Source organism: Pelobates fuscus, chromosome 7, assembly GCF_036172605.1.
Source record: "Pelobates fuscus isolate aPelFus1 chromosome 7, aPelFus1.pri, whole genome shotgun sequence".
NCBI lineage: Eukaryota > Metazoa > Chordata > Amphibia > Anura > Pelobatidae > Pelobates > Pelobates fuscus.
In genome coordinates this window covers 126687063-126713369 of record NC_086323.1, presented here as the reverse complement: position 1 = coordinate 126713369, position 26307 = coordinate 126687063, and the positions used below count along the sequence as shown (strand labels likewise).

Here is a 26307-nt window from a genome sequence, read left to right as displayed (position 1 = left end):
AGAAAAAAACATGTAGTCTGGGTGGAGAAGGATGGAGAAGATAGAAATGTACAGTAGAGGGATGAAGAAAGTGGATGCAACGTGGAGTAGCATAGAATTTTAGGGTAGGGCTAAGAAGAGAGAAGTGAAGGGTAGGTGTAGGAGTGAATACCAAGGCAAGGGCAGGAGGGAGAAGAGTGAGAATGTTAGTATAGGGTTAGGAGTGAATGCCAAGGAAGGGAGAGGGAAGAGGAGAGAAGAGTGACATGAATGGCAAGGGAAGGAGTAAATGCCACGGTAGGGGCCGAATGGATATAGAGAGCATTTCAGAGTAGGATTTAAGGGTAGGGAAAGGAGTGACTCCCGAGGAAGAGAGAGGAAAGAGCACAGTTACTTGAACGGTAGGGGCCGGATGGACGAAAAAAAACTGAAGGTTAGGGACAGGTTGAGAAAACGAAATGGGAGAAACTAGATTTAAGAAAATGTAATGCAGTTACAAGATGACTCATGAGAACACATATGATGAAATAAAGGAGAAGAGGTGCAGGAGGTAGAACAGGAATGACAAGAAGAAAGGGTCGGTGATGGAATAAAAATAGTAGTTTAGGCGCTGGGTAGAGGAGTCAGCATGTCAACCTATGGGCATAATGGAAAAATTATAGGTGAAGTGTAGTGATAAACTAATGGGAGGGTAGGGAAATAATGGAAGGGTATGAGAAGACAATGTGAGCTGGATCAAGAGATGAGATAGGATTAGGAAGATATCATATCAGGGTAGATACAGCTGGAGAAATAAGAAGGTAATTGTATGTATGGGATATAAATGGCAGAGTTGAGAGAGAAAGAGAATGTAAGGGTTTCAGGATGTAATTAGCTGAGATATGGAAATAGATATATAATTAGTGAAAGGGGGGAGAGAATGTTAGCTCAGTATGAGTTCTAATACAATTAGTAGATAATGTATAAAGTCTAGCTGTTAATGTACTGATTGACTGCCATTAGAATATACAGATATCCAATTTGTATCATAATGCAGTGATTTAAGGACAGATACTGCATGTATGTAGTTAATAGAAACCAGCAGACACAGAGATGGGCAGTGATTACAAGGAGCCCCCAACCCCCCTTTTTACTCAGAACTGTAAACTCTCATATGTTGAGCAGACACCAATGCACAGTCTCCTCGTTAAAAGGATCACATGTTAATGTCACTCCATAGGAACAGCCCCAGAACCCTCTCAGTCAGCTGTCTCTTTAAACCTCCTCTCATAGTGGACTGTACCACAGCTAGGTGCGGGGGTGTTTAGAGCTTCGCATTCTCCAACCGGGAGAAGGGGAGGTGACAGTCCGAGCACAGGCTCCCCCCCTCTCTTGAGTGAAAGGGGATGGTTTGGCCGGGAGCGTTCCCTTTATGTGAATGAAAGGCCCCGGACGAAGTGACACAATGTGTCTGCCCCGGGGGGACTGAGAGCAGCCAGCAGACTATGTGTGGAGCCCGGGCTACTAGTCACTGGTCACTGGGGCCACCACAGCCACACCGTGCGCTCACACCGGGTATGTATGTACTATGTGCCGATAATCTGAAACTTTTATACAAAGAGCTCTGTGTGCTCTTCATTTATTATCTATTCCATGTGTTCTATAGAGCGTTCTATTAGAGAGACCCTCATACTGAGCAGGTTTATATAACATAGCATTAATACAGCTCTCTGACAATGCAGGGACATAGCTGTCACATAATGGCTCAACTTATGGAGACAGCAAAAGTGAACAAAAACTCACTGTATTTATTTATTATTAAATGTTTCTTAAGAAAAATGTACAGCACAGAATATTCCTGTCTGTCTATCTTTCTTTCTTTCTGTCTGTCTGTCATAAATGGGATCATTCACGATTGAGTATCTGTCTATCTGTTCACCCATTGTTATAAATTAAGTTTAGCAATCTGTCAGTCACCCATACATGATTATATATCTGTTGGGTTTATTCACTAAAATCTGATTTGTAGGACATTTTTATAGGCAACTCACTTTACTGGGAATTACACAGTTGGATAAAAAGATTGAATCCTATAACATGTGCAAACCTTTTTTTATTCATTTGATGCTCTGTTTTCATTCAAGTTTTATATTAAAGATTTAGTAAATGACATCGCCTCCAGTTCAGTTCAGGCACAGTAAGGGCACAGCATGTAAATTAGGAGGAGAAATAAAAACATTCCTTAATGTTTCTTCTTCCTTGCATGTCTTCTCTATGCTGACTGCCAGGTGCAAAGGACTGAGGTTCTAGCAATGATTGGCAGGGATCTAAGATGGAGGTACTCAGTTGCAGGACAAAGAGGTGTGGACTGTTACGTTCATTTTTATTTTGCATACCTAAAATGTATGCATTATATAAAAGATCCGGGAAAGTGCCAGGTCCCCTCTTCAAATTAGAAAAACAAAAACGAGGCAAAAATCACTCTACACTCATTCATTTGAGCAGGGTTCTCATTAGCTTATTGTTCGTGTAACATTTTGTAGTTGTCTCACTTTTTGGTTAATTTACACCTTTATAATATTGTAAAGCGCTGCAGAATAAGTCGATGCAATATAAATGCCAATAATATTAATAACAGCAAATTTGGAACATGTTTTCACATCAGCTATTTATTCCTCAATAGTTTTATTTGGATTTTTATTTGACTCAGTTAAGAGTTTTGTTAATATACGCCTATCTGTTTCTCTGCCAGTCTGTCTATCTATCCATCTATCTATCTATTACAGCAGTCCATATTTTCAAGGAAATATGTCAGCAAATTCAATATATATATACTTTGCATAGTGTACAAATAGGTGTATCTGTGGTATGTATGCTAAATACTGGACTTTACATTATTGCATGAATCTATGTTTGTTTACTTTATTCTCTGTGTGTGAATAGAATATTTTAAAATAATTTCTATAGAATATTTTGCTGCTTTTGATAGGTATAATTCATTTATTTAAAGGATCGCTATAGTGTCAGAAAAACAAACCCGTTTTCCTGACACTATAGTGCTCTAACCCTCAGGGTCCCCCTCCCTTGGCGCTGAAGGAGTTAAAACCCCTTCAGCATCTTACATTAATCCAGCGCCGGGCTCCCTCGGCGCTGGTGTCCTCTCCTCCCCCGCCGATGTCAGCTCCCCCAGTGGAGCGGAATCCGCATGCGTGGCAAGTGCCGCGCGTGCATTCTAACAGTCCATAGGAAACCATTTCTCAATGCTTTCCTATGGACGTTCTGCACGCTGGATGCGGATTTCGCATCCAGCGTCGCAAATGCGCCTCTAGCGGCTGTCAGGAAGACAGCCACTAGAGGTTGGATTAACCCCTAATGTAAACATAGCAGTTTCTCTGAAACTGCTATGTTTACATGTGAAGGGTTAAAACGTGAGGGACCTGGCACCCAGACCCCTTCATTGAGCTGAAGTGGTCTGGGTGACTATAGTGCCCCTTTAAAATGGAAACACCTGCTTGGCACATTATTAAGGGATTTATCCAATACCAACAGTGAGTTTTGGTAACTCCATAACAGTCAAAATGTAGCACAAAAAAGTCTCCACAAGTGTTGGGAATTTTTGGTATTGTTTTTGGTCTTTTAAAAAGCCCTGCCACTGTGTTTTGTTCTATCCTAAAGACAACTGCACATATAGGGTCATTCACTCAAAGTAGTCAGCTGTGCTCCAAATTCTGCTACTTTGGCCTTGAATTGGAAATGTATTTTATTTTCTGACAATTCTGACTTTAGTAAATAGTCCTGATATTCTAATAGCAGTGGTTTAACTAACATGTATTGTTTTCTAATTTTTCAAACCAAGCTATTTCAGCTTAATTTTGCAAGCGAATGATTCACTTAACGCATTTGACTTTTTTGGTTTTTCTAAATAAACCTTTATTCAACAAGTTTCCACAAAAGCTTTCTTAAAATAAAACAACTTCTCACATTTGGCTAATTTTGGCTTAACATTTGAGCTCTGTTGACAAATTTCTATAGCCCACGGTTTAGTGAATGACCATGTTAGGCACATTTAGCAACAAACACTTCACTTGCGTTATGGGATCACATTTTTGTTTATTTCTAGTGATTATTCTTTACCATGCTCAAAATACTTTCTTTTCCGTGAACTAGTTGCCAAAAGAAAGGAAGCTTGAGCAGAGGGACTTCTAATTTTGTAATTTTTAAAGACTGATAGTAAATGATGTGCAAGGTGCATGTAAACAGAATAATGCCTCAGGGAAGCTGACAGATGCAGAGCTCGATACCATCTCATTGATCCAAAGAGCATTCAGAGGGGGAGATATCACAGCAAGGGAACACTTAAAAGCATGGGGGATGGGGCATGTTCTAACACAATGGATGGCAAATGTAGACCCCCAGCTGTCTTGGGGCTACAAGTCTCATAGTGCTTTGTAAACTTTCAGTTATCGAATAAGAGACCTTTAGAATTTATCTTTATGAAATTAAAACAGGTTTTATGGCCCCATGAGGAAAGCGCTGGCCCATCTTTACTATCTGTGACTTTTCTGATTTTTTTGGATTGCTCTCTTTAAATCTAGGATAAATGGTTTTTTTGTCTTTTTTGGCAGTAAATTATTTTAGAATCATTTAAGCCTAAATCATCTACTTTTTTTTTGTTTTTTATTAGAACGGATTCAAGTGCTTTATAGATCTGCTTTATAGACCTTTATAGATCTAGTATAGGTTTGTTGATTCTGTCCGTTCAGATGTCCTTTTGTATGTACAGTATTTGTGGAGTGAGAGGTTTCGGATGATGGCGAATCTGAGGAATCCCTGCAAGGTGTTTGATGGATGAATGATGCTCAGTGTGAGAGGAACCAGACAAAAGGATATTAGCAGAACACAAGAGAGGCGCTAGACAGATTGAGTGGGGGAGGAAAAATAAACAGGAATGATTGTATTACAAATTTACAGACCAAACTTCTCCTCCCACCTAGACAGACTCATTGATCTAATCAGGGCTGCTGGATTTACTTGTATAATAGAATCAGTCTTCTCCCACCAAAATAAGCCCTGTTTCTCAACATTCTCTTTCTCTCATTTGTGGCATTTTCCCTTCTCTAACTTGAGCTTGTTTCAGTAGTAATTACTAATTACCTCTAAACCTCAATATTGTAGTGAAATCCAAATTTGTAAAATGTTCTTGTGACCCTGGGTTTTTGGGTCTCTACGTGCATTTGGCCCAGATTGTAGAGTTCCACCAGGCTGAGAGATGACCTCCATCAGGTAAAGATTGAATGAAACCTTCCAAATTATAGTACCCTTAATCACAGTGCTATCACTTTCAATTACAAACAGTGATTACAGCAATACTTTAAGCTGAGGCTCGTTGGACTTCTTACAAATTTCTCTGTAATTTGGCATTGTGAAACCCTACTATTCTCTGCCACCCTGAATGGGCAGTGGCTTTCCAGGGTAAAGGTTGGACAATACTGCTCTAGTTCAAGATATATTTTCGAGGGCTAAGGAACTATACTCTATAAAAAGTGTCTCCCAGCGCAATCTCCAATGTACAACTACAGTCCAGATTTTACTAGTATCCCCTTTCTGCAGTTTTGTAAAGTACCTAAATCCTGGACTGTTGGTGTCCTTTGAGGACTGGATTCGGGACAACTGCTGCAGATGATACGACTGTGTAAATGTAATACAGTTATGCAATTGTACAGTAAATTTCCTTCGATACACATTCTCAGTATAATGTTACCTGACAGTATCCTGACGTCTAGTTTGTCTCTTCAGTGACTCATACGTCTTACCTTTTTCTTACAAGACTAGTCATCTCTGGCTAGAACACAGCTTGCATCCTTTATTGTATAGGATGGTATATTACTCAACATTGGGTATTGGAGTGTGGTGGATTTTTCATCTTCAGAACCTCAGGGTGAAAGGGCAGATCCCTAGCATCACACAGTGTCATAGGTTACTCATTCATTATTCTGTTAATCGTGACTGTTCAGTATTTATATGAAGAACTTTATTAGAACAATTTCGTGACTGAGCTTTTGTGGTGCAATACTGTAGAGGTTATACAGTTTAAAGAGTTCCAGGTTCTGCTCATTTAGAACCTTTTCAGATGTTTACTTGATACCACCCATTGGAATGCTTATGACAATTCTGCCAGGGGATGGTCTTGTAACACCCATAATAAATCTTTACACCTCTTACCTAAAAGGATATTTTGAAGTTCACAAAATAAGCTAAAAACAATGGCGGCTGATCACGCTGTCTCGGAGCATGCATTCTCGGTTGCCAATGGTTTGGATCTCCGGAGGGAGACCGCAAAATTCTCCAATAGGTGTCAAAATAACTTACAGCATCAGGCAAATGCTCACCTGCACATTAAAAAACACAATATAACAAAATAACATGTTACAAATGAGACCATGCTATAATTAAGCATTTCGACATGGAGATTTACGTTCATTCATCTATCACAGATAAATGTAGGTTAGAAAGCTTTATACATTATACAAAATACCAACAAGGTGAAGCTATTAGCAGAAAAGCAAGATCTCAGCTATTGGTAGAAAAAAGCATTTATTTTCTCATATTTTAATCTGACAAAAAAAGATAAAGGAAATTGTAAAATACTTTGCTAATGCAGCTTTTTACATATGGCACCAAAATAAAAAATCAAAGAGTGTGGATATTGGAGCTGGGCTTTGCAATTGTGCAATTCATAACTACGGTATCTTTGCATATACCCCGTTGAGAGGGAATGAATTGGACCGAACTGAACAAGACAGCATACGTTTAAAATTCTCCCTGCTAACTTGCACCATACAAGCTGGCTGTCATTAAAATGTTATTGGCAAAGACTTAGCTTAGTTATTTACAAGAATGTATCTTATTTTTTGGCAAAGATTTAGCAGATGAATTCCTGCAGAAATGTGTTGGCTTGTGTTTGTGATCTATTTAGTGTCTGTTACTTCTGATCTTGTTAGCCATTGCTCATATAGGTCATATCAGCAGGTGCCTCAACGGCTACGTGCACATGCTGTGTCTGTGTGGTCTTATATGTAAAAACCTAGTTTTTTTTTCTCTATACCTTTATTTCATTGGAGTAGGGTTGGTGCCTAGAGACCCCTTCTTCCATCCATCCCATCCACTGAATTAGGGTGGCCTGCTTGTCCATAGACTAGCCCCTCTGTGTTGCCCAGGCTAATACTTATGTCAGGTTGCAATATGCTAGGGGCCCTCATTCAGTATTAAACCATTGTAAAACAGTTTTACACTGTGCGGAGGGACGGTACCAGGGAACTCCAGTCGCTATATCCACTTTAAGGCCAGTGTCCCTTTAAAACATTGTGTGGACTTTGAATAATAAGTACCAAAGACATATTTTACCATGCAATGTATGTTGCCTTTACCACCCTGAATACATTTTGGTTCACCCAGCAGTTTTTACTGAACCTTGATTGTCCTGCAAGATGTAGTTCAATTCACATTGATCAAAATCAGCGGGAAGTTGATGTGTTGCTTCCCTGGGTGTGGTGAGCAGCAATGTGTATTTTAAGACGTTTACAGAATGTGAACTAAAGTTCTTTTTTGTAAAAATATTTTCTTATTGTAGCATTCACAGTGTTATTTACTAAGGAGAGAATTTAAAGTAAATTTCAAATTTAAGGCCAGAGCAGCCAAACTGTAAGCATATCTTACTTAGAGAATTTTCCCAGCTTGACTATTGTGACCTTAGATTTGAAATTCACTTTGGATTCTCACTTTACTGAATAACTCTGTTAAAGTTTTGTTGTGCAAAGTGTACGTAAACCCATCTTGGGCCTTTGCTGGTGCTGGGCACCCCTGTAATAGATTCTGTTCCTTCTAAATGATTTCAAGGAGAATTAAACTGAAAAGTTCCCTTACAGGTCTTGTATATTTTCAGCTCAACCGTTTTAATGCATTTTGGTCACTGAAAGTATTTCTTAACACCAACAACCGAAGGCTGGTATCAAGCAAAAAAAAAACACAAAAAAAAGCACATTTGTGGGACACTGGATAAAACACTTGGAAAGTACAGAATTTTTATGGGCTCATGTGGGGAAAACGACACTTAAATCGTCTCTCTGCTCTCCCCAACTACCCAGTTATGGAAATTGACAATTTTTGAGTGATGCTTTTACATTATAATTTTTTTTTGGTATTTTGAGTCAATTCATTCTTTTTTTTTTTTTTTTTTTTTTAAAGCAAAATGTGATTTATTGATTTGTTTCTTTTTTATTTTGAAATAACATTCCAGGTATTGAACTGAACGTGTAGAATTCATAGATGATCCATGATGTATGGTCAGTTTCTTATATCTAACATTTTGTCTCCCCAGATCAGTCTCCAGTCTTGGCCACTTCTTTCAGAATGACAGCCCTCTCTGTGTTTCTGTGGCTTGTCATCTGTGCTCGGGTCAATGCACAAGCAAGTGAAGATTGGATGGATAAACCCACTTTCCGTCCTGTTTTTACACGCCGGCCTTTCATAGTAGTGTGGAATGTACCCACCCAGGACTGTTATCCACGATATGATGTAAAATTAGATCTACGTCTCTTTGACATAACTGCTTCACCAAATGAAGGCTTTGTGGACCAGAACCTTACCATCTTCTACAGAGAACGTCTAGGTTTGTACCCATACTATGATGAGCACTCAGTGCCCATTAATGGAGGTGTCCCACAGAATGCCAGTTTGCGTAGTCACTTAGACAAGCTTCAAGAGGGTATCCAATGGTATATACGATCTCCTAATAAAGATGGCCTGGCAATTATAGACTGGGAAGAGTGGCGTCCCATTTGGATCCGAAACTGGCAAAGCAAAGATATCTATCGGAGTGCTTCCCGTAAACTCGTAGAATCAAGACATCAAGACTGGGACACTGAAAAAGTGGGCAAGGAGGCACAATATGAGTTTGAAAACGCAGCCCGAGAATTCATGGTGCAAACTTTAAGTCATGCAAAAAGCTTTCGACCGCGCCAGTTATGGGGCTTTTACCTTTTTCCAGACTGTTATAACCACGACTACAGCAAGAACCAGAACACCTACACTGGCCAGTGCCCAGATGTAGAAATATCGAGGAATGATCGGTTATCTTGGTTGTGGCAAGAAAGCACAGCACTTTTCCCCTCTATTTACCTGGACCAGATTCTGGAATCCTCTGAGAATGGGCGCAAATTCGTGCATAACAGAGTGCGGGAAGCCATGAGGATTTCATACAGACACCATAAAGATTATTCTCTTCCTGTATTTGTGTATACGCGACCGACTTACATGCGTAAGCTGGATCTCCTCACTGTGGTAAGGATTTGGGTCTCGGGGGGTTTCTGAAACACAGATACAAGTTTGTCAAAGGTGTTAGTGGCAGTGTTCCCTACAAGGTGCTCAGTCTTCTACCAAAGCCACTAATAAAATCTACTTATGATTAATTTATTGTGTAGAGTTGCCACAGTAACCCGTTGTCACTATCCTGTTGCTTTTATAGGTTAGTTTTAATAAATTACCTTGAAAAATTACAAATCTGAAATTAATTATTGTAACAGAGAACCCAGGCATTCAGCGCAATGTTTTGTATGTTTGTTTGTTTATATGACTGTTTTGTTTTTTTTTTTGCTATAAAATATTTGAATGCTGAAAACAGTCAGGGGGTATCAATTGTCTTTTGTTATGGTTCTACATTCCCCGTCTTCAAGACTGTCAGTCAGCGTAGGTCCTGCATATTTTCTGGGTGTGTGGGTAGAAAGAGCTTAACAGGACTTTTGCCAAAACAGTTTAGTTAGATGAATTATTGCTGGCAATTTCCTTTAGATCCCCTGGCATGCTTCCCTGTTGGTACAGGGGACAATATAATATATTAACAATGCTGTACGTGTGTTATTCCAAACATGTAAGCCAGTGTAAAGTCATGAGAATAACACTATCATGTTAATAGCATATTGAAGTGGTGGCTAACCATGACACCCCATCTGTCTCTGGCCAATGTTAAAACTGGCTGAGAGTCATAGAAAATGTTAGCAATGCTTTTATAGTATAAGGGTTATGTACTATCATGCTTAGAGAATGCTGAACTTGGGGGATACGATATCATATAGGCCACTTGACCACCGTTCAGTTTTGTAGCCTCCCTCAACCACAGTTCCCTGAATTCACAAGGCTGAGGGCATGCTACAGGCACAATTTCATGGCATTACCCTGCTCAGAGCTGTCAGCAAATTTCACTTTTGGGCTTAAAATGTATCTAATATGAAGAATTTTGGTATGAAATTCTGATTGTGGAGCCAACTGCCCTGGGAAGTAGTGGGATTTCTTGCTGCTATAGCTGTAAAAAAAAAAAAAAATAGGCACCCTCCAGCTGTTGTATAACTACAACTCCCATGATGCTTTGCTAGCTGTAAAACAGCTCTTTTATCTCTAGACACTTTTTGAGTACTTCATAAAGAATCTTTACACTATACTTTAATTGATTGTGAATCCAACACACTCAAAATATATCACAAGACAAAGTAGAGACTACTACAGCTGTGACACGGGTCCTGGTGGATGTAGCACCATGATTTGTAGAAATAAGATGGCAGCACCATCAAGGGAGAGCTTCAGGTCAATATGACTACCGTCCCTGGCCACCTCACATAAAGCGGGAAAGTCTCCTTCCGTGTCTTTGTAAAATAAGCAATTATCTCCAAAGGTGAGCAAGTGTGACACTTTAAGGCTGGCAAAGCATCATGGGAGTTGTAGTTTAAAAAGGGAAAGCAAACCCATCTTGGCCACCACTTCTAATTTGATACAGACTAGATCTTCATTACTATGTTCCATATCAATACATATCTGTCCCACTTTGTTTTTTACATGTCAACCTATTAAGATGTTTTTTAGATCCACCCTGTCTATATCAGTGACTGTGATGTATCAGTACAGTTAAGCATCCTTTCTTATATGATCTAACAAGCTACTGCCCATGTTAGTGGACAAATGAACTCCTATCACTTTTAGTATAAATTAATATAATGAGATTTACAGCGCTGGAGCGCCACCTGCTGACCAACCTTGCATTTTTACATGTTTTATTGCTGCGTTAGTTACACACTTACAGAGTTATTTACTAAACTGAGAATTCCAAGTGAATTTAAAATCTAAGGCCGAAATAGCTGGACTGGCAGCATAGCTGACTTAGAGAATCTTTCAAGTTTGGAAGTTTATACCTTGAATTTGAAATTTACTTTTACTTCACCTGGAATTCTCACTTAATGAATAACCCTGTTTGTGAGCTTGAGGGACCATCCTTTATATTTGCTCAAGTCAATGTTCTCAGTTACTTGTACATTAAATATTCCTCGCTCTTCACAGACCGATCTGATCTCCACCATTGGAGAGAGTGCAGCTCAAGGAGCCGCAGGAGCCATATTCTGGGGGGATGCAGAGTACACAAAGAGTCGGGTAAGTGAATTGTTAGTGAATTCTTTCCAGGACTTGCTGTTCCTTCTTATGTACAATAGATCTTCAGTTATCTTCAGATCAAAGGGTGTTATGGTTGCAAGAAAAATAATATTATGGAAATGTATGAAAGCGGAACTCTCCCTTTTCGGAAAGAAGGAACAGTTTCTCAACCCCCCTCCTATTTACCCATGCTGATTGCTGTCACCTCTGACACTTATTGCTATAACCTCACCTATTAACTCCTTTTACCATATTTCCTGATTTCTCCTCTTATTCACTGCCATGTCTGCTCACTCATTCATTTGTTTAATTTGTTCTCTCCTGGCATTCATTCTGTTTTCCTTTTTTTTCTTGTTCCAGTCTGTTCTTGCAGTCTTACTCTTTGTATACCATTTCTTTCCTGTATCTGAACAGCACTAATTACATTCTTGGATGAACTAATAAAAAAAAAAAAAACACAACTTTTTATAAGAAAATCTAAATAAATAACTTTTGAGAATTGTAAAGTGAAAAAGTGCTTACTTTATTTGCCATAACAAACAATTTGCAGTGTGACATGTCATGCATAGTCCCACACTGAGCTCATTGGGACATTGGGATACTCTAAATACCAAAACAACTTAAAAGGACACTCCAGGCACCCAGACCACTTCTGCCCATTGGAGTGGTCTGGGTGCCAACTCCCACTACTCTTAACCCTGCAACTGTAATTATTGCAGTTTTTTATAAACTGCAATAATTACCTTGCAGGGTTAACTCCACCTCTAGTTGCTGTCTACTAGACAGCCACTAGAGGGAAGTTCCTGCTCTATAGCACAGATTATCTGTGCTAGAGCGTTGCTGGACATCCTCACGCTGTGTGAGGACCTCCAGCGTCGCTCAAATCCCCATAGGAAAGCATTGAAATTCGTTTTCAATGCTTTCCTATGGGGAGACCTAATGCTCATGCGCGGCATTGCCACGCATGCGCATTAGGTCTCTTCGGCCGGTGGGCGGGATCAGTCTTGCCAACCGGCCGACGGAGTAAGAAGGAGGAGCGGCGCGGAGGAGGAAGCAGCGACGAGGGAAATCGTCGCTGCCTCAGGTAAGTCACTGAAGGGGTTTTCACCCCTTCAGTAACTGGGGATTACGGGGTGGGAGGGAGAGAGAAGCTCCAGTGCCAGGAAAACTGATTGTTTTCCTGGCACTGGAGATTCCCTTTAAGTTTAAAATGTTATTCCAACTCTTTGGAGGTGCGTGGACCTCCCCTGTTTAAAATGCCCTAATGGGCTGTATTTGCTGTATAACATGGGGAGGAAAAGGTTTTTACCTATCTGAAATGCAGTCACAGGAACCTTGTGTGTTCCAATCACAGGCTTCTTACAGAAGGGAGAGGGAGGATTTAAAAAAAAATAAAAAAATTAAAAAAAAAAATATATATATATATATATATATATATATATATTACACAAACCAGTGCACTTGCTTATTAACTAAACAGTGATTTCAAATCCTAAATAGTACTATTTAAAAACACCTCACCTAGGTAACAAATAATGGGGGTTTGGTTACATTATATGATCATACATTGCATAAGCCTGCCAACTGCATCAAAGTACCCCATTCTTGGCAGGTCCTACTCTAGCAGCCTAATGCTTGCTCTTATGAGATTAATCCACTTACTTGGGAAATGCTTCCTTACTGGGACTCTCTGCAAGTCAAGGCTAAATAGGATCCTGGAATGAGACACGTGTGACAGGGAGGGGTGCAAAACCCAGTGGTTGGCCTAGACCCCCACAATTATAAACAAAGTCAGGAGGGCTGCACTCACCTAAACATGCATACATTATTGGGTGCTACTGGGACCAAATAACCCAAATGTAACCAAACCCCCATTATTTGTTACATAGGTGAGGTGTTTTTAAATAGTACTATTTAGGATTTGAAATCACTGTTTAGTTAATAAGCGAGTGCACTGGTTTGTGTATTTTGTATTTTGGTCCCAGTAGCACCCTATAATGTATGCATGTTTAGGTGAGTGCAGCCCTCCTGACTTTGTATGTATATATATATATATATATATATATATATATATATATATATATATATATATATATATATATATATATATTGAGGGCAACAGAGGGAGGCGGGGGGAGAAGATTGTCTCAGAGAAACCATCTGATTTGTGAATGTGGTGAGAGGTAGGTAAATCACCTAATTTAACACTGGCAGCACTGGCCGGGTCCCCTCAACGAAGACTAGGGCACTTTGGTGTTAGGAATACATATTTGTATTCCTGACGCTATAGTGTTCCTTTAAGTCAACAGTACATTTTTATATTTGTGAGTTTATGTATGTACAGGCCATTATATGTTTGTAGACTAGCTCGCATAATCCACAGGTCATATTTATTGATTGTTTTTTTAAGTTACTGGCACAAGAACAGATTTTATTAATATATATAACTGATATAACTAATGGTGGCCAGACTGCCATGGCTAGGGAGGTATAGCCTTAAGGTTGGCTGGCCACCATGGGAAATGTAGTTCTTTAAATGTCTGGGGTGCCAACACTAATCACTGCGGTGCTAGAGTATATTTTAAAATTTTCATCTCTTTCAACTCACACTCATAATCCATCATTGCCATGAACAGGCGCGTTTAAAGATCAGAATATATTGAATATAGAATACACATGATAAGAAGCTGGTCATAATTCTATTCATCATAACATCATAGCATGATGCTGAAGTAAAGGGAAGTTGTGAATGCATATTATAAATTACATTCTCTTCAGCCTCTGAGGTTTATTTATTGAGGCATGAACTGTGGAGAGCTCGCAAATAAATTCCAAGATTTAGGACAAGAGTCAAATTGGAAAAATAAACAATGAAGATATCTGAACACAAACAGTAGATTTAGTTTTGAGTAAAGAAACTGCATCTTTATATATAATATCTGACCTAAAATATGAAATGTACACAGAACCAGTGGTAGCTTGTTTGCATACAAGGCCCGTAGGTCTAAAAGACTAGGTAAAATAAAGCAAACCATAGAAGACAATGCAAAGTTAAACTTAGTCATGAGGTTGTTTGGTTGCCCAGGACATACTTGAAAACAAGAGAAATCTCAATTTATCCTTCCTGGTAAAATATTTGATAAATAAAAAAAATATCTGAAAGTGGACTGTTACATGAACTGATTATACATTATATAGATATCTATTCTGCACACGAGTACCTTGAAGCCAAGGATGAGCAATACCAACTAGGTTTTCTGTGAGTAGTGCCTTTCACTAATCACTTTTGTCCCATTTTCTGTCCCTACAGGAGACCTGCCAGAAGATTAAGACGTACCTGGAAGAGGATTTGGGTCGGTACATTGTTAATGTCACTACTGCCGCAGAACTGTGCAGCAAGACACTCTGTAGTGGGAACGGGCGCTGCTTGCGTCAAAATAACAACACAGATGCTTTTCTGCACCTTAATCCTGCCAACTTTAGAATTTTAAGTGCTTCCAAGAGTTCCAACACATCTTTGCCCCCACATTGGGCAGAGGGCAAGCTCTCTCCCGCAGATATTCAAGCTCTGCGTTTACAGTTCCGCTGTCAGTGTTATGTAGACTGGTACGGAGGCAGCTGTGGACTGCAGAAAAGCACACAACATAGTGGAGCCACGGTGCGTACTGGCAGCTATGTGCTGGCCGGATTATTATTGGCTTTTGCTCTAAAACTGCTCTGATGGGAGTGGGCAACGATTTAAATGGCCGAACATTTTTATACACTTCTCGAGGTCACAGGATTCCAATTGTGGGCAACCAACCCATTTCAAAAGCGGCTCGTGACTGAAGCAGCACTAACGATGGCCTTTATAACCTCTATTTATAATGAAATGTACACGCTTACCATCTACAAACTGATGGCTTTGAGTGTTCCTACCTCTAGGACTTGATTGTGACCTCAGCACCTCTAAGATTAACCAGTGGAGGGAGCATGGGAACCAGGGCTAGTGGGCCTGGCAACCTCTAGGACTTGGGGTTGACACAGAGCCTGTCACTCCTACAACTGTGCAATATGCGTCTGTCTTTCTGCTTTACAGGGAAGTAGACAGCTGCTTTTTAACCCCCCCTTACTGCCAAATGGGTTGTTAATGATTTCTTATCTTACATGCTGTAAAGTGTTTGGCCCCCCTTTGGCAGCTAAGGCGTTAAATGCAATAAGGCACTCAGGGATCACATTACCTGCAGTTCACCGCCAGTGCCTTTATCCATTCCTAATTACAACCGACAGCATAGATAGGGCCAACACTGTGCCTTGATTTGTATAATCATTTCTGTCTTGGGGAGACCTAATATTCTCGGTCTTCCTGTTAATGTGAGACCATTTGCAGCCTTCAGTGGAGGAATCGGTGTTTTGACTTGAGGGCTTTCCCAAAGCTGGAGCTGGTTATCCAGACTCAAGAGGACCTGCCCTTTTTATCCAAACATGGACGGAAACACCAACCGAAAAGAACAAGAGAAATAAAATAAAGTATTGGAACAATCAAAGCTCTTTTCTGTTATTTAAGATCTTTTACATGTTTACCTTGTACCAACCATAATTTAATTTTCCATATACTTAGCTAGACCTCTTTAGGAGGAACAGTCCTTCTGTTAGACCAAACCAGTCTGTTTTTTATACCCTAATACCCCATTTGATCTCAGAATGTTTGGTGTATACTCTGTCTTTATACTACAGTATAGTTATAAATGTCTTTAGAAATGAGTCTGTATGTAAATAAAATCCTTTATCTTTTTGTTAAATTAAATAAATGGCTATCACTACGACATCAGATTACCTAAAATGTTTTGGAATAACCCTGGCTCTCTGTGTTTGCTTTCCCTTGTGAACTACGTATATTACAGCCTTGAGCTGCAGGTAATACAAGCGGTGAGAAGCGTGATTGGTCTGTGTGTGAGTGCGTGCGTGCACTGAAGGAGATTTATTTCCTTTCTATAATCTGTATATAGCGGGTCTTATTCACATACTAAACAGTCTGTTGTAGTAAGTCAAAATCAGAATTGAATTTTTTTTAGGAAAAACAGCTGATTTAGGGGGAAAATCCCATACTCTGCCTTGACTTAAGTCTAGGTTCTTTAGGCACATTTTTTCAATTCAGATTAGTCACCAAAATTCATTGCTTAGTATGTGGTAAATAAAACATAATATTTATTAAACTCTAATTAACGGTATGGTGTGCATGCCATGGAAGACCCTTTTTGTTGAAATAACACAAATAATCTATTTTAGCTACTCACTCATTATCCATCTGTCTCTTTCTCAGCTCTTTTTCTCTTCTTCGTATTCTCTGTCTTCCTGTTAATGTGAGACAATTTGTAGCCTTCAGTGGAGGAATCAGTGTTTTGACTCAAGGGCTTTCGCAAAGCACTCCTTCAGCACTCCAGATATTTTTGACTACATTTCCCCCAGTGCTTTGTCAGTTTTATAGATATGAGCATTATGGGAGAAAGGAGATGTAGTCTACATCTTCTGGTGTGCCGAAGGTTGCCTACCCCAGCTCTAGGTTGAAGGATCTCTATTGTCTTTCGTTAATCCAATTGGTTGTGTATCTTTCAGAATATTTATCTCCCTTTCCTCTACATTTTATAAACTCAAGCATTTCTCAGGCTGAGATTTGTTTTACTTAGGACATCTGAAGTTAGGATTTCTCCCATGTTTTAAATGTTTCAATCCAGTACCGAACATTTTTGTTTTGTTTTTCTTTTATCTACTTTTGGTGTGAATCCATTTGACACCCAGTGGTCAATTTTTTGTAGTATGCGAATACATATTAGGTTTTATTAGTTTTGAATAGGATTTGGCAAAGGGGAGTCCCTTTTTTAGTATTTTTATTTCTTCAGTATTAATTAATATAGGCTTCAGTCCCTTTCCGATGTTCTGTTGAGGAAGTGTCCCTTTAACTGAATGAAGTGTTGCAATACTGCAATGTAACCACTAGGTATCACTGTGCTTACCGATACCAGCATTTTGTGCAATGCAAGGTCTAGGGCAGGGGTAATGTCAAGGTGGCACACCGACCCTTTTTCTGACAAGAACCATGTGTGACTTTCTCCTACCAGATATTTCTTAATAAATGATGCTGTGCCACACTGGATTTACATGTCTAAGTCTGAGAAGTACATGTCTGGTAAAAGAAAGTGGGGTCTCCTGTTTGCACTTGTTTTATTTACTCCCACTGGTTGCGAGCTACTGCGACAAAACTCTTATTGCATAATCTGAGTCTGCCATAACCACAAAAGAGATAATATTACATATTCTGTGTGCCTATTCCAACAGACACGTATATTATTATTATGATGATGATGAAACCGTCTCTTATATATTTAATTGTATTTGTCAGACCTCACAAACCCATATTTGTTAAATATAGGGAATTGGTACCACATAATATTAAAATTCATAGAAAGTAACTCTTGCACTTTAATAGCCCGATCCCCTCAAGGCCATGCTATGAGAGAATTAGAGAGGTCCTGATTAACAAATATGGGGGGAGACCATCAGAAATCCTCTCCTTTGAACTGCTAACCTTGGAAAGCGGATCGCCTGTGCAGATATGTTTCCTGGTAAAGGTAAATAAGAGGGATATATTTTTGTAACTTTAGACTTTGAATTTTTAATGAGTTTACCCTGGCGCTTTTTACCTTCATTTACTGTAATTTAGTGCCAGTACCATGCATTAATGGCTCAAAATTGTCCAAAACTGTGAGATGACCCTGTAGTGAAATGGTTACAGATGTTTCATATTGTTATTAGGAATGTGTGACTTATCAGAAGCCACAGAAACTTGCAGCTTACTACATTTTATCTTTTTTACCACTTCTTATCGGTTCCGTTTTCTGATACATTTGTTGTTCTAAAGAAACTAAAATATAAGGAAGCATGTAGAAAAACGCAAATGTCATGCTGCCATTCTTTGCTCTCACAACATCACCCCCCCAAAAAAAAAATATTACAGAAATAACCATCTTACGTGTATTTCTTAATGCTTTCATGTATTTTCCATGTGCTAAATAGCACGAAACCCTTTGAAAAGCAGTGGGATGCTTATTGAGAAAATAATATAATCCAATCTAGATGCTATTAATTTTGAAGCATTCTAATAGCATACACTTTCCCTATTGCCAACCATTAAAGGGCATCTTGTTGATAGAAATAAAATAGAAATACCGTAATAATATTGTAACGTGAATATACCCCAACACGCAGGATTCAGCTAAACAGAAGACAACACAGAGGGGAGATACGTCTACCGGACCTTAGAGTGTCCGGACTCGACGTATATAGGAGAAGTACAGAGTCAGGAACGATCCGAGGTCAAGGGCACAAAGAGACAGCGTAAACTAGGACTAGCCGGGGTCTGGTACACAGTAAACAGCAAGCCGGCAAACAGAACAGATAAGGATAAAGAGATAACGTAGTCAGAAAACAAAGCCAAGGTCAATATGAAGGAACACAACTGAACACAACAAGCGCTAAAGGAAACTGAAACAGAAACCACGATAGGGCAAGGAACCAAGGGAAAAAGGTGAGTATAAATAACTAAACATCTATTTTGATTGGTCCCTGTCATCTCCACGCCCCCAAAAGGTAAGTGTATGGGGAGTGTGGCATGGCAGGGACCAATGGGAGGCCTTTTCCAATTTAGGCTCCCACTGTCCCTTTAAGAGCGCGCCCGAGACCCACGGCGCGCTCTTAGAGTCAGGCGGGACACGTGACCGCTTCTTGTATAATGTTACAACCGTACGTCATACAAACAAGATCATATTTAAAAGACACAATAGATCTTTTGAAAAAATTGGAAACCATAATTTGGAAAAATGACTATATACTCATTACATGCGACATACAGTCATTATATACTATTATCCAGCATAATATGGGATGCCAAGCAATAAGATCCATTTTGGAACGAGACGATTCTATGTTTCAAGAACAAATACATTTTATCATTGAGGGCATAGATTTAATTTTAAAACATAATTATTTTTGGTTCAAAGATAGCTTTTTGCTACAGAAAACTGGGAAAGCTATGGGTACCAGGTTTGCACCCAGTTATGCCAACCTCTATATGGCGGAGTGGGAAGATCGGTCCGTCTGGAGGGGGCATGACTGGGTGGAAAGCCTGGTATCCTACTCTCGCTATATAGACGACCTTCTGTTTATCTGGAAGGGGTCTATCAGTTCAGCCAAGGATTTTATCTCTTTTTTAAATAACAATGAAGAAGGTATAGTTTTAACAGCAGATTTGAGTAATACTATAGTGACCTATTTAGATTTAAATATATATATTGAAGATAATAAAATCCAAACGAAAACACATTTCAAATATGTAAATGTAAACAATTATATAAGTACTGATAGTTGCCATAATAAAATATGGCTAGACAGCATACCTAAAAGCCAGATGATGCGTCTTAAAAGAAACTGCTCAGATAAATCTGTGTTTTTAAAGCAAGCAATTACATTAAAGAAAAGTTTTATACAAAAAGGCTATAATGCTATTCACATTGATTCAACTATCAATCAATAGCTATAAATAATAGGAATCAACTGATACATAAGGTTAAAACTCCAGTGAATCAGGGCAATTGTGATTTTACTTTACCAATTGTATTAGATTACAACAATAAAAATAGACAATTGAAGAAAATTTTAACTAAACACTGGCACTTACTGAAGGAGGATGAAATTTTAGGAAAAATAATCCCTAACAAACCAAAAGTGATATTCAGAGGAGCCCCTAATCTTAAAATGCACCTAACAAAAAACTTTACAAAAAAAATTAATAATTTTATGGACAAAAAAGGTTTTTACAAATGCAATTGCTGTATGGCATGTAAGAAAACAAAAACTACTAAAAGAACTATTACTGATTTTAAATAAAAAAATACCAATAAAATATATAATATAAAAGAGGTTATTACATGCAATAGTAAAAACGTAATCTATCTATTGGAATGTTCGTGTGGCCTTCAATATGTAGGTAGAACGATTAGGCCACTGAAAACCAGAATTGCAGAACACTGTAGAAATATAGAAAAAGGTTTACAGAATCATTCAATACCAGCTCACTTCTGCATGCATAATAATGACCCTAAACATCTCACGTTTATCGGGATTAAAATAGTTAAGAACCACTGGAGAGGAGGAGATGTTATGAAAAAGATCGGACAAACTGAAATGCAGTGGGTATTCCAATTAGATACCCTACACCCCAAAGGGTTGAATGTTGATTTCGATTTATTCAATTTTTTATAATATTTATTTTTTACTATATTCTACTTTTTAATAATTCTTTTTATTTATATTTTTATAATTTTATATATATATTTTTATATATTCGGCATATTTTCAACATTTTCGTCCATCTTTTTTATAATACACCCCAATATGTTTACTTATTAATTGGGTTCACCTATCCTCTAATATTTTTAATATTTATTATGTCTTATGGCTGCTATTTTGTTTACTATGTTATATTTTTGTATATATTACTTTTATGTGCCATCCTCATTGATCTACTATTGAGATATTTTCCCCATAGTAGTGTTGTCTCTTCTTTATTGCTTATACCTATTTTTGTACATTTACTATGGCTATTTTAATGATTATGTTCTACTAATTAGTAGTGCAGCTTTTTCTCCTTTGTTTATATTTTCTGTACCAATACTAATATTATTGTATTGTTATTTCCTATATATATTTTTATTTTGTTTGATTTCACTGCATACTTTTACTGTTGCCCAAATCAAATATGGCCGCCATGCCATATTTGCACCACGATATGAGACTGGGGCGGGTGACGCTCGGAACGCTATGCACACCACTTATTGGTGATGCGTGCGTTCCAAGGCGCCATAATATCACATTCCCCTCTCACTACGATGCCGCGGCCATTTCCGGTTTTGACACGAGCACCGCGTCACTTCCGGTATGACGCGGGTGCCGCGTCATTTCCGGTATGACGAGTGCGTGTCAGCAGCAAGCCGGAACCAGGAAGCAAACACACCAGGATACCATTTCTTCATTAATAAAGATATAAAAACTGACTTTTGGGACATTAAACCACACTTCTGAAGAAGCCTATCAGGCGAAACGCGTTAAGTGGGACTATATCATTTTGTTTGTTTATATTAAAGTATACTTTTTAAGTTACTTTTTATATTTACTATTTTTTTTAGAGTTGACCTCTATTTTTTATTGCATTATATCAAAAAATTGAAAAAATGCTCCACATCCTCAGGATTGGATAGTCTGTGCAAAGACTAGAGGCTGTCTGAATGATGCTAACCAATCATCTCTTTTCATTTGTTTTCAATGGGAGTGGTGTCCATGTGCATATTTTTTTTTTAATTCTTTATTTTTGAAGTGCATAGAGGAATCATACGTATCACATATCAGTAATAATTTCAACAAGGATATCAATTGACAGTAATTAGCATAAGTGTTATATCACTGCACTTTTTTTTTTTTTTTTTATGGAATAAGACTTCAACATCTTGAGCAAACAAGCTATGTAAAAATACTAGTTTAAACTGTGCCTGCCAAGTCAGGCTTGCATCACATAAGAGTTGAGTGGAGTGTGGATAAATGTCAGACATTTAGTGGCACTAACACCGCCAGTCATAAGGGTATGCCAATTACGTAGTAAGGGCTGTATTATAAGACTAGGCTGCGAGAGTTACCGCTGGGTAGTGATACTCTCAACAAATGGCAGCCTGTTTGGCAGGGCGGGGAAGTGACAATCAAATACATTAATGCTAATTCAACGGGATGAGACTATAATAAAATTACTAGGTTGCTGCAGCCATAACTGTGGGTTTGCACTTCCATGGTAGGCTGTTGCGGTTAGACAGGGAGTCAGTCAGCCTTCTCCCTGTCTGGGCAGTATGCCACCTGTTGGTGGGCCAGGTATTTAATCGTCAAGTGGCACTCCCGGCTGGCATGACCCGTGTGTTGCATGGAATGTGAGATTGCGTGGGGAAAGATGTTGGTTGCCCCGCTGCCTGCCTGGGTCAGTTAGATCTCTCAGGCCTTGTAACATGAAGGTAGGTGCCAGGTGGGGGTGTGAGGGTTGGGGATAGTGCTTCCCATAGGTTGGTATATTACTCCAGTGAAGCTGCGGTGCAGCGGGGTAGTGTATGGTTCTTATTGCATGAGTGTGCCCCATATGGGGGACATTAAAGCTATGTGGTGTAGCCAAAGAGGTGGGGGGGGGGGGGTGAGCTCTGTCGTGATGGTAAACTGGGTAGCGAGCCAGCTAAGGTGGTGTCCCCATATTGTGTCTTGTCGGTGTGGGCTGCTTTTGGTTAGTGGGTAATCGCAACGCTGTTTGGGTGACCCCTTAGTCTAAGAGGCATTGTGGTAGTGGGAAAATTTGTACTAGACATCATAGAATTGTGAGAAAAAGGGAGAGGTGTGATCTAAAAAGTTTGCCTTGGGAAACATTCCATGGCCGTATGTGGGCCTCTGGTGATCATCGTTGTCGCTGACCCAGCTTTCAGGTCTCAGCTCTGCCGGACGGGGTGGTCTGTGCGGTCCTAGGGACGAACTCACGGATTTCTGCCGGGTCCAAGCTAGCCAGGCTAGGTACCCCATTCGCAGCCGTCGGCATAATACCCTGGGCTCTCATGAGATCCTCCAGCTCCCGATATGTGTCCGCACAGTGTGTAGCACCTTTAACCCCTTAAGGACCAAACTTCTGGAATAAAAGGGAATCATGACATGTCACACATGTCATGTGTCCTTAAGGGGTTAAGGGTGAGCTGGATGGTGCGTGGTAGGCTCCACCTGTATTGGATGTCCCGGGTCCGGAGCACCTGTAAGAGGGGTTTCAGGGACCGTCGCCAGCTCAGTGTGTTTCTTGTTAGATCCGGAAAGACCAGCAGCGTCGCTCCTTCAAAAGTTACCGGGGCCTTCCCCCGGATAGCTGCAAGAAGTGAGGACCTGTCCTGTAGGGATTGGAATCAGAGGATGAGGTCAGGTGTCATGTCCTGCGGGGCCCCTGCTGGCCTGGGGAGGCGGAACATGCCGTCCAGTTTCATGGCTTTGGCCTATTTAGGCGGGAGGAAGGCTTCCATGAACCGCCGTATGAAATGAGGTAAGTCTGTAATCCCCTGTGATTCTGGTACTCCCCTTATCTTGAGGTTGTATCGCCTCCGGTGCTCTTCCTGTGTATTAATTCTGCCGTCGGCCTGCTGTAGTTTGTGTTGTAGGTTTTCCAGACTCTGTTCTACTGCAGTCAGCCTGGTGGTGTGATCGTTGTTGGAGATTTCCAGCTGGGTGAGCCTCAAGGTGTTGCTCTCGATCGCCTTTCTGAAAAGGGCCATGTCTCCCTGTAGGTTTGCTCGGAGTTCTGTGAGCATCGCCTTTAATTGTGGTCAGTGGCGTACACACAACCCATGGGGCCCCGGTGCGAAAACTGATCCGTGCCCCCCCCCCCGCGCGCGCGCTTACTCTGCGCGGGCTGGGGCCGCAACACATGGCGGCGGGCACCTGGTCGCAGGGCTGCGACCCCTGCGACCACGTTATGTACGCCAGTGCATGCATAAACACATACACTTAACCCCTTAAGGACCAAACTTTTGGAATAAAAGGGAATCATGACATGTTACACATGTCATGTGTCCTTAAGGGGTTAAAGGACCACTACAGACACCCAGATCACATCAGCTCAATGAAGTGGTCTGGGTGCCAGGTCTCTCTAGTTTTAACCCTGCAGCTGAAAACATAGCAGTTTCAGAGAAACTGCTATGTTTCACTGAGGGTTAATCCAGCCTCTAGCGGCTGTCTCATTGACAGCCGCTAGAGGATTTTCTGCGTTTCTCACTGTGAAAATCACAGTGAGAAGACGCTGAACGTCCATAGGAAAGCATTGAGTAATGCTTTCCTATGGGCGGTTTGAATGCGCGCGTGGCTCTTGCCACGCATGCACATTCGGAGCTGAGAGGCGGATCGGGGCGGAGAGATCCCCAGCGCCAAGGGAGTCCGCCGCTGGAGAAAGGTAAGTGCTTAAGACACACATGCACACATTAACTGACAGACACACACTCAGTGACAAACATACATACACACTCACTAACAGACGCACACCAACACACACACTAACACACACACACTCTAATACTAACACACACACACTCTAATACTAACACACACACACTCTAACACTAAGACAAACACTCTAACACTAAGACAAACACTCTAACACTAAGACAAACACTCTAACACTTACACACACACTCTAACACGCTCACACACACTAACACGAACACACACACACACTCACTAACATACACTCACACACACACTCACACACACACTAACACACACTCACTAACACACACTCACACACTCACACTAACATACACTCACACTAACATACACTCACACTAACATACACTCACACAAACACACACTCACACACTCACACACTCACACACTGACACACACTCACTGACATACACTCACTGACATACACTCACTGACATACACACACTGACACACACTGACACACACACTAACACACACACACTAACACACACACACTAACACACATACACTAACACACATACACTAACGAACACTCACTGACACACACTCACTGACACACACTCACTGACACACTCACTGACACACACACTGACACACACACTGACACACACACTGACACACACTCACTGACACACACTCACTGACACACACTCACACTAACATAACTCACACTAACATACACTCACACTAACATACACTCACACTAACATACACTCTCACACACACACGTTTTTTTTTTTTTCTATTTAATCCCCCCAGCCTCCTTACCTGTGGGAGAGCTGAGGGGATTCCCTGGGGTCCAGTGGTGTCACCCGGCGGGCAGTCAGGCTCCCTCTTCAGCTCCCTCGCGCGCCGCGTACTGATGACGTCATCTTCGGCTCCGGTTTCAGTGCGGTGCGCGAGGGAGCTGAAGAGGGAGCACTCAGGGGAGAGTGCTCCCTCGCGCGCCCGCCAGCCTGACTGCCCGCCGGGTGTAAGCAGGGCCAGCCTCGGGGGGCCCGAAGGTGGCCGGCTCCTGGGCCCCCCAGGAGAAGAGGCTGGCCCAGTGAGTACATACCTGGGTCGCAGGGCGGCCGGGCCCCCTGGTGGGCCGGGCCCGGTCGCAGCCGCGACCCCTGCGACCCCGGTATGTACGCCACTGATTGTGGTGCAGTGACCGGTTCTCTGTCCCCCGATGTTGGGGGGGTAGGTCCCGTTTTTTTGCTGGAAGTGGCCCCTTCCCTCAGTCCTGTGGAGGATTCCTACGAGGAGCACGATGAGCCCTCATCCAGCAGCGCCATTTTATCCCACGCGGCCTTCTGCGAGCAGCGGAATAACTCGCCAATGTCATGGCTTATCGGGCTTTTATCAGCCTTTGGTCGTTTGTTTTTGCGTCCCATGCTGTCAGGCCTATAACAGTGGAGTTGATTCCCCCTGTTTCTTCCAAAATTTCAAGTTTTAGGGCAATAGTTTGCAGAGCACGGGGAGAATGCGACTGCTCTGGTTCGCTGCTTGACTCCGCCCCCGTCACTATTTTTTTGTTTCCTGGATCCTGTATATCCTTGGTGGGGATTATACCACCTAAGCTGTTTATACTAGAGCAGGTCATATGCTCTAGAAAGTCACATTGCACTTCTGTGGCAACTACTACAAATCCAAAGACGGGGATTGTACCGTCCAAGCGCTTCACAGCAGAGCTCTGTCATAGCTCATCCAAATGTGAGTGGACTGTACATAGCCATAAACTACCTGTCTTTAAGATAAAATGTACTGTATTGCACTATTATTTTTTATCTTAATTCTTTT

At 40.7% G+C, this 26307-nt stretch overlaps 1 protein-coding gene across 2 annotated transcripts in view; it reads left to right on the top strand.

The window, feature by feature from the left end:
• The window catches only part of HYAL2 (hyaluronidase 2), a 37341-nt gene extending 21104 nt beyond the window's left edge, over nucleotides 1-16237 (top strand). The window contains exons 1-4 of one of the 2 annotated variants that reach the window (XM_063426582.1): nucleotides 1328-1533; nucleotides 8336-9297; nucleotides 11341-11430; nucleotides 14741-16237. In XM_063426582.1, the coding sequence (XP_063282652.1) occupies nucleotides 1464-1533; nucleotides 8336-9297; nucleotides 11341-11430; nucleotides 14741-15151 (1533 nt within the window). In that variant the 5' untranslated portion in view covers nucleotides 1328-1463 and the 3' untranslated portion in view covers nucleotides 15152-16237. Of the gene's footprint in view, nucleotides 1-1327; nucleotides 1534-8335; nucleotides 9298-11340; nucleotides 11431-14740 lie in introns of those variants that run through there. The other variant, XM_063426583.1, reaches the window with a different exon arrangement.
• The last annotated feature ends 10070 nt before the right edge of the window (nucleotides 16238-26307 follow it).